Source organism: Triturus cristatus, chromosome 1_1 (genome assembly GCF_964204655.1).
Source record: "Triturus cristatus chromosome 1_1, aTriCri1.1, whole genome shotgun sequence".
Taxonomy (NCBI): Eukaryota; Metazoa; Chordata; class Amphibia; order Caudata; family Salamandridae; genus Triturus; species Triturus cristatus.
The window spans coordinates 138,484,149-138,501,479 of record NC_140579.1 but is presented as its reverse complement, the minus strand read 5'-3'; the positions used below and the strand labels follow the sequence as shown (position 1 = coordinate 138,501,479).

The 17,331-nt window shown below is 47.1% G+C and overlaps 1 protein-coding gene across 2 annotated transcripts in view; it reads left to right on the top strand.

The window, feature by feature from the left end:
- The first annotated feature begins 1,740 nt into the window (after positions 1–1,740).
- RXRB (retinoid X receptor beta) overlaps positions 1,741–17,331 on the top strand; it is a 237,200-nt gene continuing 221,609 nt past the window's right edge. The window contains exon 1 of one of the 2 annotated variants that reach the window (XM_085619929.1): positions 1,741–1,971. In XM_085619929.1, coding sequence (XP_085476055.1) covers positions 1,956–1,971 — 16 coding nt within the window. In that variant the 5' untranslated portion in view covers positions 1,741–1,955. The remainder of the gene's footprint in view (positions 1,972–17,331) is intronic. The other variant, XM_085619853.1, reaches the window with a different exon arrangement.

The window sequence follows — 17,331 nt, the reverse complement described above, 5'->3', positions numbered from 1 at the left end:
TGCGCCGGTGGATAACAGTCCTGTGGGGGAACACCCCTGGGTGTGTAAGTTACTCAAGGGCGTCAGGATTTCTCGCCCTCCAGAACCCCGTTACGCCAGCCTGTGGGACGTCAATCTGGTCCTACGCCTGCTGTTATCATGGCAAGACAACCAGTATTTGTCCAGGAAGGAGATTTCAGCAAAGCTTGCCATGCTTCTCTTCCTCATCTCCTGTAAGAGATTGTCGGACGTGAGGGCCTTGGACCTCTCGGCTAGGGTCTTTACCCCAGAAGAGGTTACATTCAACATCTCACGGAGGACAAAAACGAGTATCAGGTCGGTATCATATCCAGCTTTTCCTGAGTCCCCAAAATTGTGTGTGGTCAGATGCCTCAAGGCCTATGAGGACATGACTTTGGAGGTGCAGCCTCCGGGAGAACGGCAACTTCTGATTGCCCTTAAGAAGCCATTCAAAGCTGTGTCATCCCCTACCATTGCTAGATGGGTTAGATGGATTATGACAGAGGCCGGCATTGATACTAGCGAGTTTGGGGCTCACTCTGCCAGAGGGGCTATGGCCTCCAAGGCTGTCCAGGTGGGGGGCAGATTGGAAGATATCATGAATGCGGCGGATTGGTGTTCTCATTCCACTTTTAAAAAGTTTTATTTCAAGCCAATCCATGGGGCCGCTGCTCTGGTGGTAAGTAAGCTTTAAAAATGCAATAATCCTCACCTCCTGCCATAAAATGAAAAATTTCCTAGTTTACATGAAGGAAAGTTTCAATTCTATTAAGGACGCGGAGGCGAGGATTATCCCCCCCCGGGCATACTCTTCAGTTGCCTCCCGCCCTTGGGGGATTTTAGACTCTGAACATTGATAAAATTATAGAGGTCGTATCGAGTTTTTCTGCTTATCAGGGAGTAATGTACTTATTTTCTGCTACAGTTATTCTTCTGTGCTTTGCATTAATAATGTACTGATACTACTGATGACATCTGTTTCCGGTATGGTTTTCATATTCTTGAAATGTATTTCAGTATGCTGATATTTTTTTATATTCATTATAACCAGTGTTTAAGTGCATATACAATTCCTCAGGTATTGAATGTTTTGGCCTTTCGCTGAGATCCGTTTAGGGGAAAGGTAGTAACATTTTACACTTTCATCCTAGTTTCGGACTCCTAAGCAGATTAATTACCAACGGGCTTAACTGCCTTCAGCGCAGAAAGAGGAAGGAGTATGCTGCGGGTAATAATATATGGACTGTCAATGTGCCTTGATTGGACTGTTGGTGACCATGGTTATTCCCGGTGTTCATGGGAGTTGTAGCTTTGTGATGTTATTTTTTACGTTTCTTTAAATTTGCTGTCAATAAAGAGTGAAGAAAGAAATGCTTAATCCTCGCCTCTGCGTCTTCCTTCGTGTAAACTAGGAAATTTTTCATTTTGCTCGGGAGAAAGTGTTACTCATAATAGTTGAAATGTCACTCATAATTACACTGAAATTATGAAAATGTAACACTTAGGAACCTGAAATATTGGCCGCTATGGATACAGTATTAAACGTACGTGTAGGCCCTCGAATTGACCTCACTGTACAACATGTATCACGTGTCCCGTACAGAAACATTCTAACCAGCCTTTTCAAAGATGGCGCCTGCTTCCACAGGCCACGCAGAGCCCCGCTCCTTTTTCTATGTTTATGCCGGCTGCTACTATGATAATCATAGAGGCAAGCAGGAAGTGACAGGAGGTGTCCCCGCCGCGCGTTGGTCGATGGGATCGTTGGAGGTCCTCCCTCCGGCCGTGCGCGGTGCAGGCTGGGAACGCGGTGGCGGCTGCGGGGCCCGGCTGACGGAGCCCTGGGAGATAAGCGGCGGGAAAGGAGTGCGGACGACCCGGCGGCAGCCCGCAAGGAGCGGCTCACACCGGGGAGGGGGGCACCCGGCACCAGCGAGCGACCCCGCCCCCCCGGGATGGGAGACAGCCGGGGTGAGCTGGGGTCGCGCGCGGGGCACTGTGGGAGCTCGGGGGGAGGGGTGACAGAGCGCCAGAGTTAGCACCCACCCCCCTCACTCAACATAATAGTCTCATGCATTGCGCCCCCCCCAGCACCATTAGAGTATAGCAGGGTGTAAACTCCAGACAACCCCCCCACACCCAGCCAGGGAGCATGCCTCCCCCTTTGTAGGCACCCGGGGAGGGGGAAGGGGTCTTATGACACCCCTTGATTATTGTACCTTCCAGAGATTGCACCCTCCAGAAATTGTCACCACCGTAGGTTTGATTTTGTCCATCCAGTCATTCCACTGCCATTATGTGCCCCCGCCACCTCAGATATTTTCCCACGAAGTCTCCTCCGTGATCAAGTAGGACATATGATCTCCCGCACAGATACTGCGCCCTTCACCCAACAGTTGCTCCCAGTCAATGTTATTGCCGAGCAGTGCCCCATGCAGGGCCTTTCCACCCACCACAGGCTCTGCACTTTCCATCCAGAGCCTATTTTGGTTCTAAACATAGCCCTCTGACCCCGAGCCCCTCCGTTTGGGGGGTGGGGATTGTGCAGTTCTCTTATGATCAAAGTGACTCTGTGGGGCCTGTCCCAGGTACTCTAAATTAATTGCATCCCTCCCATCAGACAATTCTGCCCATGTTTATGTTCAGGGTTGGTTCTTTGGAAGAAAGAAGTTGCACCTACTCTAGTCACAGCACAGACATTGAACCTTTAAACCTACACTTGCTTGGGTGCCTCAACCGTTTTCTGCTGCTATTAAGTGTGCACATTACAAACTGCGGTATCTGAAGCAGTCTAGTGCTAGCACTTCCGCAGCATTGTAAGCGTTATTGAGCAATCTTAGACTTTCCACTTACTTTCTGGTTTCACAACTCTAAGGCCTTCGGTCATAGCATGGACAGTTACCTAAACCTTAATTGCACAAATATCTGTTTCACATTCTTTAAAATCCTGACTGCCGAACAGCTCATTTCTATCGTTGTTTAAAGTGCAAGACTGAGAATCTAAATGTTTTATTCTAAATGTTTTGAGTTAGGATCCTCTAATGTTCTACAGGCATAGTACAACTGACACCTGCACAGCTGCGTAGGGTTCGGAAGAGGGGGGCCGGAGGTTGACTTTAAAAGTGCATATTTAGATGTCTCCAGTGGTCTTGTCTTACTGTGGTGGTTTTAAGTGCAAACTCCAGACATCAAGGTTTTTCTTTCCTATTCATTGTTCTTTCACCGGTAGGTTGTCCGTGTGGCGGGTCTTGTTAATTTAACCCCATACAAACTCTTGTATAAGTGCCTTGATGTATGTTCTTTTAAGCAACACTTTAGGTCCTGTCTATTACTCTTCTATCCATGCCCATCTAGAATAACCACTTTGGAGTGTGAAATGGCTTCACTCCTCCTTGGTGGCCAGTGGCCTGCTATTATTCAGTACTGTTGGCACTTAAGAAGTAATGCTGTAGTTTTTAAGTGCCTTGGTTCATGCTATTATCAACAAAAGCAAAGTTTTAACGTATGTACATGAAAATGCTCTAAAAGTGTGGTGAGGGGTAAGATAGTAATCCCTTGGTTTCATGGTGTGTGTTTGGTGACTGCCCATCGCCTCTAGGTTTTCAGAACACAGATTGATGTCCAGGGTCGTAATGAAGGTCCATGTGGCGCACGAGACCCCCTTTGAACCTAAGGCCCCATAACATTATGTGAGACTTGGGATATGCTGTAGGAGGCCCTATCGATTTATGTCACTGGTAACCCCTACCAGGAAATACCTGTACATTTACTCCTGCCACCTCTGAAATAATCTATCATCACTACCTCCGAACTATATCGTCAATTTCTACATCACCTATTGTATATTATTGTAAAGGCTGCTGTGCAAACTCTGTAAAGCTGCTCTCTGATACCTTAGGGCCAAGTTCGCTCTGTATAAAACTCGAAAGATTAATAACAGTTGTCACAGCACAAAACAAGCTGCGACTTCCATAGAGGTGGTATCTCTTTCCCGGAGGATACACAAACAGGAGCTCATGAGATGCAGATTTCCCCATGTTTGAAACGTCTTCACCCCTCAGTATTGATTACCACCCCCTTCAGGACCCCCCCACACTTCTGATCTAGACTTTGTCCCATGCAGTGTTCAGTCCCACATCAAAAAAACCCCATATCTTATTAAACTTCAAGCCCTGAACGGCATCTCTTTGTCTCCATTGTTTGAAACTATACTATTCTACAACCAAACGTGGCAAGATCTCGGTGCACTGAATGTTTCCTGAAAATGGAGTTGCCCTCTTAGGGCACGCTTTCCCTCCCTAGCCCCCCTCTATCCAAGTCCAGCACTGCACACCCTTAGTTGGCATGGGTGTTTGGCAATGACCCCAAAACTACATTCTGCACCTCTCAACTCCTCCCTGTCCCACTGACACCACTGGTAAACGTCTGGATGCAGTATGGAGCACTGTTACAAGTGACTACGTTCTTATCCGCTGAACTGTCCCGGCCACAACATTATTAGCGGTGCAGAAAGGGCATGGTTCATTTTTCCAAGGGAACGTCGCTGTCCAAAGGATGTTTCATCGCACAGGCTGCTCTCATTTCCCTAATGCACATTAACATAGGATATGTAGGTAAGGCATTTGAGTGTTGTATTCTCTCAAAGGGCGCGTTTGTTAATGTCCTGTGAGGTCATTAACATAATAAAGGTGCTTTATCTCTAAAAGCACCTTAAATGTCCGAGTTTCTGCCTTCGAATCTGAACCTTGATGTTACTGACAAATCTGGTTCCTTGTTGATGCATTTATTCTCACCTGCATATTCTTGGAGAGAATGCAATATATACGCTACCTGTGTACTACCAAAGCTGCTACATTCTAATTGGCCTGTTCTGGATAGAAAATTGAATTTATTTGCCATCACTAAGTGAATAAACAGTACACCGGCAACTGCATTGAGTTGTTTGCTTCCTTCTCTTAAGTGTCTTTGGTGCCCTTTGTCATATTAGGCAGAAGAGATACTGTGCTTTTACAGTGTGCAGTGTTTTCACAAGCTATCTACTTTGCAAGTATACAGTTGTGGTTTTGGATTCATGCATTGTCCATGCTAGAAATATTTTATTGTCGGTAAAACGCAACACGCAAGGAATCTCAGCCTAGTAACACGCCTGCTTTCACTAGGAGGGAAGATCCTTTGGGAGTTTGGTGAAAATAGCATTTGTAATCTGAGAGGTTCTTTAAACAGCGCTGCTGAGTTAGTTTAGAAATCTTGGCAATCTCTTTGAATCCCGGTTGCAGACATATAATCCGATCTTGAAGTTGTTGGCAACGTGTCTGTTTTTAACTCCACCCTGCTGCAACTGCACAAGTCCAATCTCATAAATTCTCCAGGCTCTTTAGAATACTTTCTCCTGATGGAGCTGGGGCTTCAGCCAGGTTGCTCCTCCTAGTATGGGATCCGGTGGTATGTTCTCATCGCACATCAGTAGCCCAAGTTCCCTTTCCAGGCTCCATAGCTAGCTCCCATGCTGAATCTCATGACTGCTCTGTGTATGCAAGTAGTTTTGGCTTCTATTCTAGACCACATAGCTACTGCTCATACGTGAGTAGTTTTAGCATGTGCTTATTGTATGTGAATGGCACCATGTCGCAGTCTGGATCCCATAACTGAGCTCATTGTATGTGAGTAGTGCTAGCTTCTACTCTTTATTCGGTTTTGTGCTCATAGTAGCACTTTAATAGTGTCAGCTTTTATTCAAGACCCTTCTTCTTGTGCTTCTTCATAGCGTCTATTCCTCTGCTCATTGTGCCAGCTTACATTCCTGAAACCATGTCTCGTATCTGAGCTGCGCTAGCTTTTGTTGATCTTCCCATAGTACCTTAGTACTGCCAGCTGCCATTCCATAACCTGTGTCTTGTGCTCATACATGAGCACATTGGCCCATATGCATCCATGGCTATGCTCACCATACGTGAGCTGCTCTTCAGATGTGATCCGCATTGGCTTCTATTCAGCCATGGCTTATGGTTACCGTAGATGAGCACTGCTAGCCTCCTCCCTGTATTCTGCTATACTGCTCATCATACATGAGCAGCTCATCGCACATGAGAAGCATTGGCTCAGATTCATCCATGGCTTTTGCTTATCGTACATGAACAGCTCTTCTAATGTGAAGAGCATAGATTCCTGTTCTTCCTCACATGACTTGACATCACTGCACATAAGCACCTCCTGACGCGAGGAGTGTTGGCTCCAATTCAGCCATGGCTTGTGATTACTGTACATGAGTCTTCATTCGTGAGCAGCGTTGGCTCCTATTCATCCATGGCTTGTGATTAGCGTACATGAACCTCCTGACGTGAGTAGTGTTGGCTCCTATGCAGCCATGGCTTGTGATTACCATACATGATAGTCTTCATACGTGAGCAGTGTTTGCTCCTATTCTTCCTTCATGGCTTGTAGTTACCGTCCTTGAGCACTACTAGCTTCCACTCGTAGTGCTAGCCTGCTCACCATAGAGTAGCAGCACATCACACATGAGCAGAGTTGCATCTTGTTCAGTCCTGGCTTGTGGTTAGTGTTTCCTAGTCAGTCATGGCATGTGGTTACTGTACACGAGCACCTCCTCAGATGTAAGCAGCGTTGGCTCCTATTTATCCATGGCTTGTGGGTAGCGTACATGGGTACCTCAAGTGTGAGCAGCGTTGGCTCCAATCAATCAGGGAATTGTATGCGTGCTACTCGCCTGTGAGGGCCTCAAGGTGCTGAGGTGGGGTGGGGAGTCGCAGATCCGTTCAGCCAAAGAGCCAGGTCTTGAGAGTTTTCCTGAAGGTGTTCAGGGAGGGGGCGCGTTTGATGTCTGCCGGTAGCTTGTTCCAGGTCTGCAATGTGAGAGAACAATCTTCCGTCTACTCTAGCTTTGGGGATGCACGGGGTTTCAGCTAGTGCGAGATTGGCAGATCGTAGGTTTCTTTTGGGTATGTGGAAGCTTATGCTGTCATTTAGATATTTGGGTTCGTTGTTGTGTAGGCGTGAGAGGTGATTTTGAAGGTGACTCTTTTTCATGGGGAGCCAGTGGAGTCTCTGCAGGTGTTGGCTGATGTGTTCGTGCCAAGGATGAGTCTGGCCGCGGTGTTCTGTATTGTCTGGAGTTTGCGGAGTAGGTACTTGTTGATGCTGGCGTAGAGAGCGTTTCCATAGTCCAGTCTGGTGATGAGTGTGTGGGTGACTGTCTTCCTTGACTCCGGGGTGGATCCATTTGAAGGTCGTTCGGAGGATGCGGAGGGTGTTGAAGCAGCTGGAGGTGACTGTGTTGACCTATCAGTTCATGACGAGTTATGAATCTAGTACGATGCCAAGGTTTTGGGGGTGGTCTGAGTGGGTAGGTGGGCTTCCAAGGGCGGTGGGCCACCAGGGGTTGTCTCGTGCTGAAGGGGTGGTTCCAAGGACGAGGACTTCTGTCTTCTCGACGTTGCATTTTAGGCAGCTGTTGGTCATCCAGACTACGCCGTCTTATATTCCTCTCTGGATGTTGACTCTTGCTGTGGCGGGGTCTTTGGCAAGGGAGAGGATGAGCTGGGTGTCGTCAGCGTAGGATATGATGTTGAGGTCGTGTTGTCGGACGATGGCTGAGAGGGGGGCCATGTAGATGTTGAAGAGGGTCGGGCTCAGTGATGACCCCTGTGGGACTACGCAGGTGATTTTCGTGGAGAGGAAGGGTAGGTAGTCTGATCCTTGTAGAGAGCGTACATGGGTACCTCCTCACATGTGAGCAGCCTTGGCTCCTATTCATCCATGGATTGTGGGTAGCGTACATGGGTACCTCCTTACGCGTGAGCAGCCTTGGCTCCTATTCATCCATGGCTTGTAGTAGCGTACATGGGACCTCCTCACGTGTGAGCAGCCTTGGCTCCTATTCATCCATGGATTGTGGGTAGCGTACATGGGTACCTCCTCACGTGTGAGCAGCCTTGGCTCCTATTCATCCATGGATTGTGGGTAGCGTACATGGGACATCCTCACGTGTGAGCAGCCTTGGCTCCTATTCATCCTTTGCTTGTAAATAGCGTACATGGGACCTCCTCACGTGTAAGCAGCATTGGCTCCTATTCATCCATAGCTTGTAAATAGCGTACATGGGTACCTCCTCACGTGTGAGCAGCGTTGGCTCCTATTCATCCATGGTTTGTAGATTGGGTACCTCCTCACGTGTGAGCAGCCTTGGCTCCTATTCATCCATGGCTTGTAAATAGCATACATGTGTACCTCCTCACGAGAGTGCAGCGTTGGTTCCTATTTGTTCATGGCTTTTGGGTAGTGTACAGGGGTACCTCCTCACGTCTGAGCAGCCTTGGTTCCTATTTGTTCATGGCTTTTGGGTAGTGTTCATGAGCACTTTCTGACGTGTGAGCAGTTTTGGTCGTAGTCATCCGTAACTTGTGGGTAGTGTATATGAGCAATGCCTAGTGAGCAGCGTTGGCTCCTTTCTATCCATGGCTTGTGGATAGCGTACATGAGTAGCGCCTCATGTGAGCAGCATTGGCCTTTATTCGTCCATGGCTTGTGGATAGCGTACATAAGCACCTCCTCACATGTGAGCATTGTTGGCTCCTGTTCATCAATGGCTTGCGGTTAGCTCTTTAGACGGGGTCAGTGTCGGTTGTTCTTCATCCCATGGCTTGTGGTCCATTTCCAGATACTCTGCCTCCCTCGAACACATGAGCACCTCTAGACCCCATTTTAGATCCTATGACTCATTGCACCTAAATAGTAGTAGCTTGGATTCTAAATCCCATGGCTGTACTCGTTTGCAAGTCGCACTAGAGCCTTAATTGCAGCTAGTGGAGAGGTTCTGGGTACCACCTTCCAAATCCTTGAGATCCCAAAAATGTGTATGCTCACACAGGCTGAGTTTACGAGGCAGCAGATTAGACCCAGGCTCCCTCACATTCTAAAAATAAGTCTATAGACCCATAAAGAAATGCTGCCTACATTTCATTCTCCTATTGACTTTGGTTTATTTACTGCTGCCTTTCAAATCATGTGTAGCTGTTTAAGTCTTTTTGGATCTTGTGGAATTATAGCAACTTTTCTTCTGAACCATTGACAAGAAATCTTGATGTTGGAAGGGAGCGGGAGATTCTAGCTCTGGTTTTCTTTTATATATTTAAATGTGCATAACTCTGTCTCCTAATTTCTCACATGCAAAGACATAAATGTGGCTGTGGTACTAATGTAATTCGCGTGCCATATTTTGTGGTAGCTTGGTGGACTTGGGTCATAAATACTAAATATACATGACAGTATACACACTCCTACTGTGCTGTAAGTTGTAATGGTGTGACTTCAGGTCACTAGGATGTCGTCCCCGGAGATTCTACTACTAAACCACAGTCACCATGGTCTTTTGGAATTTGTTGAGTTTGGACTTCAGATGCTCTCATTACTTCAATATGTGCAGATTGGATATGAAAGTTAAGGAAGGTTGTCTCACTGATAGTCATGTGACTTGTGTGTTTTTTTTTTTTTAGGTCAAAGGTTGCATCCTGCTATTGCACATGGGCTTCTAGAAATAGACCACAGGCAGGTGCACTTGGTTCCAGACATACTCCTCCATTGACTGCTTTAGTTCTAAACCCATGATGAAGGGATGGACTTGTGCTAAAGAAGCACAGCGTTTGCCCTTGATAGATTGTCCTGAAGCTACGCTTCATGTCAATTTTATGGTGAAGCATTTCGCTTTGTCCCAATAGTCTGCTGTAATTTTTAATTTGTTTGCGTGAAGGGACGCCACTGTCATCGGTGTACGGAGCACACTGCCCTCAGTCCATGGCACCGTAGCTACATGGAGAACGTACCTAGACACGCCCTCATCCCTCAAAGCTATTCTGGGTTTCTAGCCGTGGAAGAGATGTTTGGTCTTTAGTCAGCTGGCTCCCTAGGGTGGGGCCAGTTCCTGGGTACTCTACGGAGAGATGCATCTGATGCCCTTGCTTTATTTTACAGTACCATTAGCAACACACGTTAACTTAAATTATTACGCAAAAGTTATTCAGCTGCAGCCAGTGTTAAAAATAGCTTTGGTTATTGTACAAAAACAAGATGTGAAAATCCTCAGTGAGTGCAAGTAGGGCATCCCAAGTCTTGCATGTAAGGTATGTATCATGTCACTTCTCCAATGGGACTTTGCGGTGAGTCAATATTGAGATGACCGTCTGAAACAACCTCTGTACTTGTATGGTGCATTTGCCAGTCAATGCTGCTTCTGCCCAACAAATCTGTGGTATCTTTTGTGATCTCACAAATGTGATAGGCTTTAGTAAGTCATAATTTGTTGGACGTTTTTGAATTTTCTGATTCCAATTTTGGGGCTTTGGCAGCATTCTTCTCATTCCTGACATGACCTGGTAACTCTTTTTGAGATCAAGAATCTGTATTGTCATCTAGTTTGAAAGCATTTAACATGTATGTATTTTGTACATCATTAAATCAAAGTGTTCGATGTTCAATTGATTTTATTTCAGCAAACACTCTCCCTTCCCCTTAAAATGCTGCACCATTTTGTAACTTTAAAACACAAAGCCATAAATGAGTGATGTTGGGTCCCTGGCATTGTCACACTCTGTACTCAGCATTTCTTTGTCCTATTTGTCGTGGTTGACACGGCCCCAGAAACCTTACCCAGCCTCGTTAGGAAGTTGGGTACAGTGCTTTAGAGAAGCAAGTGTGTGTCTCAGAGTAACTCCCAAGGGGGCTCGCCAACTTGTTTGCAGGCTGGTGTTATCTGCTGCCAACCCTCTGGACAACTTTATGGCTGTTCTTTGCTTCTATAAGGGCCAAGTGGCCCAACTTCAGAATTGGCAGAAACTCCATGCAGGCTTCATGTAGCTAACTGCTTGATGCCCCTTCTTTTTTAATCTCTACTCTCTCTTTGGTCCACTTAGTCCCCTGAGGACACCTGAGGTACATTTTTAGACAAAAAGGAGAAACCCTGATCCCGTCAGCAAGAGGATTGTATTTGAGTGAGGAAAAAAAGTCACCACCTCGTCTTACCAGCAGCATGTTGAAATGGTGAAAAAAAAAAAAAGGTTTGAAATTGTCAAAAAGCATCCATCTGTCAGTCCACATTCAGTATTGATAATGAAAGGGAATTGTAGATTGAGAAAAGGAGGCATTTTCTCTTTGGTCCTCAGCAGTGATCGCTTGCTAATTATGAAATCATGAGCCGAGGGCCGCCTGCTAGCTGTCGGCTTATGGGATGTGGGTCTTGATAGCTTACTTGATGTTTTTGAGGTCCTAGGACTTGATCGCTTACTTTGCTGCTTGTGAGGTCCTGGAAGGTGATCACTTACTTGCTGCTGTTTTAGATTTTAGAGTGGGGGGTCGCTTGCTGCTTGTGAGGTTCTGAGGCATGGATCATGATCACTTACTTGTTGTTTGTGAGGTCATTGGGCATGCATGCTTGGTCCTCTTGAGATTCTGGAGCTGGGATTGATTGCTGTCTGTGAGGTTATGAGGTGGGGGATCACTTGCTGCTTCTGGGACATGGATCATGATCACTTGTTGTTGGATGTGAGTGCTTGGTCCCTTTTAAGATTCTGGAGCTGGGATTGCTTGCTGCTTGTGAGGTTCTGGGACATGGATCATGATCACTTACTTGTTGTTGGATGTGAGTGCTTGGTTCTGTTAAGATTCTGGAGCTGGGATTGCTTGCTGCTTGTAAGGTTATGAGGTGGGGGTTTGCTTGCTGCTTTTGAGTTCCTGTGGAAGTGATTACTTACTTTATACTTGTAAGTTCCTGGAATGGGGATTGCTCGCTGCCTGTTTGATTCTCGCTACTGCCTGTGTGATTCTCGCTGAGTGATCGCTTGCTCCTTGGGAAGTAATTGGCTGGGAATTGTGTGGAGTCCTCGAGCTGTGAGCATGGATTTGCAGCTTGTAGAAGTATGGGTGGGCAATAGCCTGTTGCAGGTGGGGTCATGGAGTGATGACACTTTTGATGGAGCCATGCCATACTTATGCCCTACAACATCCCTTCGGTCATATACTCAATTTGAGCCTACAGAGGGCAAGAGATCTCGCCCTTGACCTGTGTAGCCACTGTCTAGTGAGCATGGCATACTGATTCAGATCTCAGCTGGCACACAAGTCTGTGTTTGGGGTACTTTTACCCCATAATCGAGCACAGAGGCTTTGCATTGCCGTCCTTTTTTCATTTTCGGTCGACTATCTAAGCTTACAGTAAATCGTGCTTTTCTGTTCCTGTGTTTGAGAGTGCAATGGTGTTAGCTCAACATTAGAATGGTCTTTAAAGTGTTGATGTTGGAAGTGAAGGCTTCGTGTCACATGCATACACTGCTGTTTGTGGTGATTGCTCAGCAGAGGGTTGCATGGTGCATGTAGGCTGTCTGAACTGATGTCTCCTCTCTGTTGACTGAGTGACTAAATAATTGCTGCGTCGGATGCTGAACATTCCCATCTTTTCCATTTTTTAACTTGTGGGTGTTCTGTCATAGAAGAATTCACCCCCTCCCACGCCACCCAAAGCCAGTCTATTTCAACACTTCAATCCCTGTTTGGCTTCCAGCCTAATTCTGTTCGCCGTTGGGCCCGCTTCATTACCCCTTAGACACCATTGCCCATTCTAGTTTTGCCCTAGTCCGGGTAGCTTTATAGCTTCTGTATGTACCTACCTAGGATCTGCTGCTCTGTTATCAACACCTCCGTTGCTTCCCTTCTCATCTGCCCACCATACCATCTCAGGTGCCCTCCCCATGCGCCTACTTGTTAGTCTTCCCTCTGGTTTCTATCTTCACTCTCATCACTGCGCACACTTTTGTCTCTTCACCTCCCCACTGTTTGTGCCATGGGAGTGAGGTGCTGCCAGCCTTCACTCATACCACAGTCATGTTGCGCCCTTGCTGCCTACTAACACTTCTACGTGGTTCTTGACCTGATCTGAAGTAGTTGCTACTTCTCATGCACCTGGCTTAGGCCAGCTCTCTTGTCTGATGCTACCTTCTGGCCTCGCCTGCCAGGCACTGGCTCTTTTGTCTAGTCTCTCCTTTTACACATGGCCACCCTGTCAGGGCTTTGTTGGATTGTTGTTGGCCCTTGATTAGCTCCCCTCACTTCTCTCTGCTTATACCCATACCTTCTTGGGACGGGTCTTACCATCATCTTGCACCTAGCATCTGTGTGGGTTGTTGCAGTGCCCTTGTACCTGCCTGAAACAGGTTCCCCAGGTCTTGTTGCTTTGCCATTGTCACTGCCTGGTAATGGTTCACCTGGCTGAGAGTTGTAATGTCTTTGTGGTTGTATTACACCGCACATCCTGCCTAAGGGTTGTTGCTTTGCCATTGTCCCTGACTGGCCAGGTTCACCTGGCTGAGTTGTTGCATTGCCTTGCCCTTTGGTTGGCTACCCTGTCTACTCTCTGCTTGGACCCACGCCTGGCTTGGACTGGCTACCCTGTCTGCACCCCACACCTGCCCTGTATTAGGGTTCTTGCGGTGCCTTTGTTCCTGCATGGAATCGCCCACCCCCCCACCCGAGCTGAAGGTTGCAGTGCTCTTTTCCATCCCCCCCCCCCCCCCCCGAACCACCACCACACACCTGAAGGTTATTGCAGTGCCATTGTACCTGCTTGCTTGACATAGAAGAGGGCTATCTGAGGATTGTTGCACTGCCCATGTCCCTGTCTGACCCAATCACCTAAGGGTTGTAGCAGTGTCTTGGCCCTGCCTGCCCTCCAGTTTAAGGGTTGTTGCAGTGCCCTTGACTTGGTCCGACCCCTTGTCCCTCCCTCCCCCCAACTCCCCCGCCCCCCCCACAGTGACGGGTGTTGCAGGGCTCCTGCCTGACTCTCTGATGGTTGTTGCAGTGCCCTGGGGTGGCTGGTGGCTGTGCAGCTATTTCCTGATTCCAGTTCACATTTCTGGTCGGACCAGTGTGTGTTTTGTTGATCTTTGGAACCACAGGTCGAACAGGTTGTTTAAGCCCTGCCCGGTCCTGGCATTCTTGCGTGGAGCTGCGGGGGGCCTGGAGGGGGCAGGGAAGTCTGGTGCTGGAGCGGTCTGTGGACCGGTTGGGCGATAGTGCTGCTTCTCTGATGGCAGGGTGAGGGAAGCTCTGCATGAGGCCTTGTGCACTTGGCATTCACAACCATCGTGTGCCAGTGCCTGCATGTCCAAGGTTCAGGTGGCGTCTCTGCTATGCTGAGGCCTGTCTGTAATGTGGGAGAGGGACCAGGCGTGAAAGAATGCATCAATTAAAGATGAGCATGTGTTAGTAAAATATTATGAAAACATGTTTACATTCTCCTCCGTTATTTGCTGCGTATGTGATTGGAAAATATTTTTTTGTCCCCACAGTATTCTTTTTTTTATTATGCATGGTCCCTGGCTCATTATGAGTGAAAATGATTATGCGCTCTTCTTTATAAAGCGCTCTGTTGTTGACGCAGTCTGCACTATATAGAACTCTTGAAATAAAGAATTTGACAACTGTGGGTAAAGCACTCTTAGCTGTTTTATCTAGAAATCTTTTCACTGGTGGATTAAGGACTCTTAGCTGGGTGTGTATGGACCTATTCCTGCAGTGGATAAGGCACTCTGGTACGTATGCGTAGACCAATTTTACTGGTGTATAAGCTACACTTACTCCATATCTGTAGGTCCTTTACTCTAGTGGATAAAGTACTTTTAGTTGTGTGTGTGTGGCTCCATTACACTGGTGGGTAAGGCACTGTGAGGTGTGTGTGTGTGTGTGGGTCCCTTAGGCTGGCACATAAAGTAATCTTAGCTGTGTATCTGGGGGTCCTTACTCTGGTCGGTAAGCACTCTCCTAAAGCACCCAGCTGTGTATCTGTGAAGCCTTTCATTTGCGGATATAGTCTTGGCTGTAGATCTGTGACTCCATTTCACTGGTGGATAAGGTAGCCTTAGCTGTGTATCTGTGGACTTCTTACACTGGCGGATAATATACTCTTGGCTGCGTATCTGTGCCCCATTTCACTAGTGAATAAAATGCTTTTAGCCGGCTTTCTGTTTCCCATTTTGCTGGCAGATACACTACTCTTAGCTGCGTATGTGTGCCCCATTTCGCCGGTGAATAGGGTACCCTTACCTGTGTATCAGTAGACATCTTACATTGGTGGACAAAACACTCTTAGCTGAGTGTCTGTAGCGCGCTTGCGTAAAAAGTACTCTTGGCTGAAATTCTGGGGACCCATTACACTGAAGGATAAAGTTAGTGTAGCTTTGTCTCTTTGGATCTTTATCCACGTCTATATGTCATGCTTAACAATATCCGTCTGGTGGGTAAAGATTATAGATCTGTTGAGAACGGGCACTGGACATGTGACTAGCTGCATATTTGTCCTCAACAGCAGTTGGTAAAGTGTGCCTATTTGTGTATCTATAGCTCCATCACACTGGTGGTAAAGCACTTCAGTCAGTTACTGTAGATCAGCCCCTTGCATCACTGAGGTACCGTATGTCTAGCTGTCTGTAGACTTGTCTTTTGCACCACTGGGGCGCAATATGTTTAGCTGTGTCTGTAGTACTGTTTCTTGCACCACTAGGGTACCATATGTCTAGTTGTGTCTGTAGACCTGTCTCTTCCACCACTGGTGTACAGTACGTCTTGCTGTGTCTGTAGTTCTGTCTATTGGTCCATTGTGGTACAGTATGTCTGGTTGTGTCTGTAGACTTGTCTCTTGCAGTACTGGGGTACAGTATTTCTGGTCACCTGTAGACCTGTCCCTTACACCACTGGGGAACAGTAAGTCTGTCTAGCTGTGTCTGTAGATCTCTTGCACCACTGGAGTACAGTAGGTCTAGTTGTGTCTTTAGACCTGTCTGAGGTACAGTAAACCAAGTTGTGTCCATAGATATGGGTTTTGCACTGGTGTGTACAATACTCGTAGGTCTATTGGTCCACTTGGGTACAAAACGCCTAGCTGTGACTGTACGTCTATTGGCCCACTGGGATACAGTACGTCTAGCTGTGTCTGTGCATATATTAGTCCACGGGGGTACAGTATGTCTAGCTGTGTCTAGGTCTGTTGGTCCACTGTGCTACAGTACGTTCATCTGTGTCTGTATACCGGTCTATTGGTCCACCGGAGTACAGTAAGTGTGTGTGTGTGTAGATTGGTCCACTGGAGTACAGTATGTCTGTTGATTGGTACTGCTCTTTTGGGTACAGCACCCTTGCATTGGTGCTTTCAGCCTTTGTATGCCTCTTACTTCTTGGTATTACTGGTGGATTAATTACCAGTAAATATGCGTGCCTTTGAATCTGTCTTCCCATGGAACCAATGCGTTCCACACGTAAGGTATAGGTATGGGTCTCTATACTATCTGAATCTGTTAATGGTATTTTTTTTAATTGGGTATGGTGCATGTTTCTCAGCAAATAGTATGTGATCTGTACATGGCGCTGGGGGTTCTCAACAGGTAAGTCGGGTGTCTGGAGTTGTCTGTGGAATCATTGGTTCGATATTGATACCTAGCTCGGTCCTTGGCACTGGTTTCTGTATGGGTAGGTGTGGTGCCTGTATTTGATAGCACTTGGTGTCTGCATCTATTGATAGTACTTTTTTGGTAGATAAATATAGTGTCTAGATATGTCCATGGCACAGAGGGTTCTGGATGGATTGTTATGGTGCCTAGATTTCTCCATGGCACTCTGGGTCATGTATGGGTAGCTACAGTTCATAGAACTCTCCATGGCATAGTGAGTTCTGTACGGATAGCTACGGTGCCTAGATTTCTTCATGGCATCGTGGGTGTTGCACTGGTAGGTACGGCGTCTTGAGCTCTCCAGGGCACCATGAGTGGTACAGATTGGTACGATGCCGATCTCTCCATGAAACTGTGGGTTCTGGACAGCTAGGTACAGTGCCTAGATCTCTCCATGACACCGCGTTCTATGCTGATAGCTATGGTGCCTAGATCTCTCCATGGAACTGTGGGTTCTGGGCGGATAGTTAAGGTGCCTATATCTCTCCATGACATCATGGGCTCGGTATTGATGGCTACGGTGCCTAGATTTCTCCATGGGTTCTGTACAAATAGATATGGTGTCTAGATCTCTCCATGGCACGGTGGGTTCTGGACGGGTAGGTACAGCGCCTAGATCTCTCCATGGCACTATGGGTTCTTCATTGATGGGTATGGTCCTAGATCTGACCATGGCAATGTGGATTGATCTGTCTGGCGCCTAGATCTCTCCAGGGCACCATGTGTTCTAGATGGATAGGTGTGGTGCCTATATCCCTCCTTGGCACCATGGGTTCTGGACAGATAAGGTTTGGTCCTAGATCTCTCCATGGCACCGTGTGTTCTT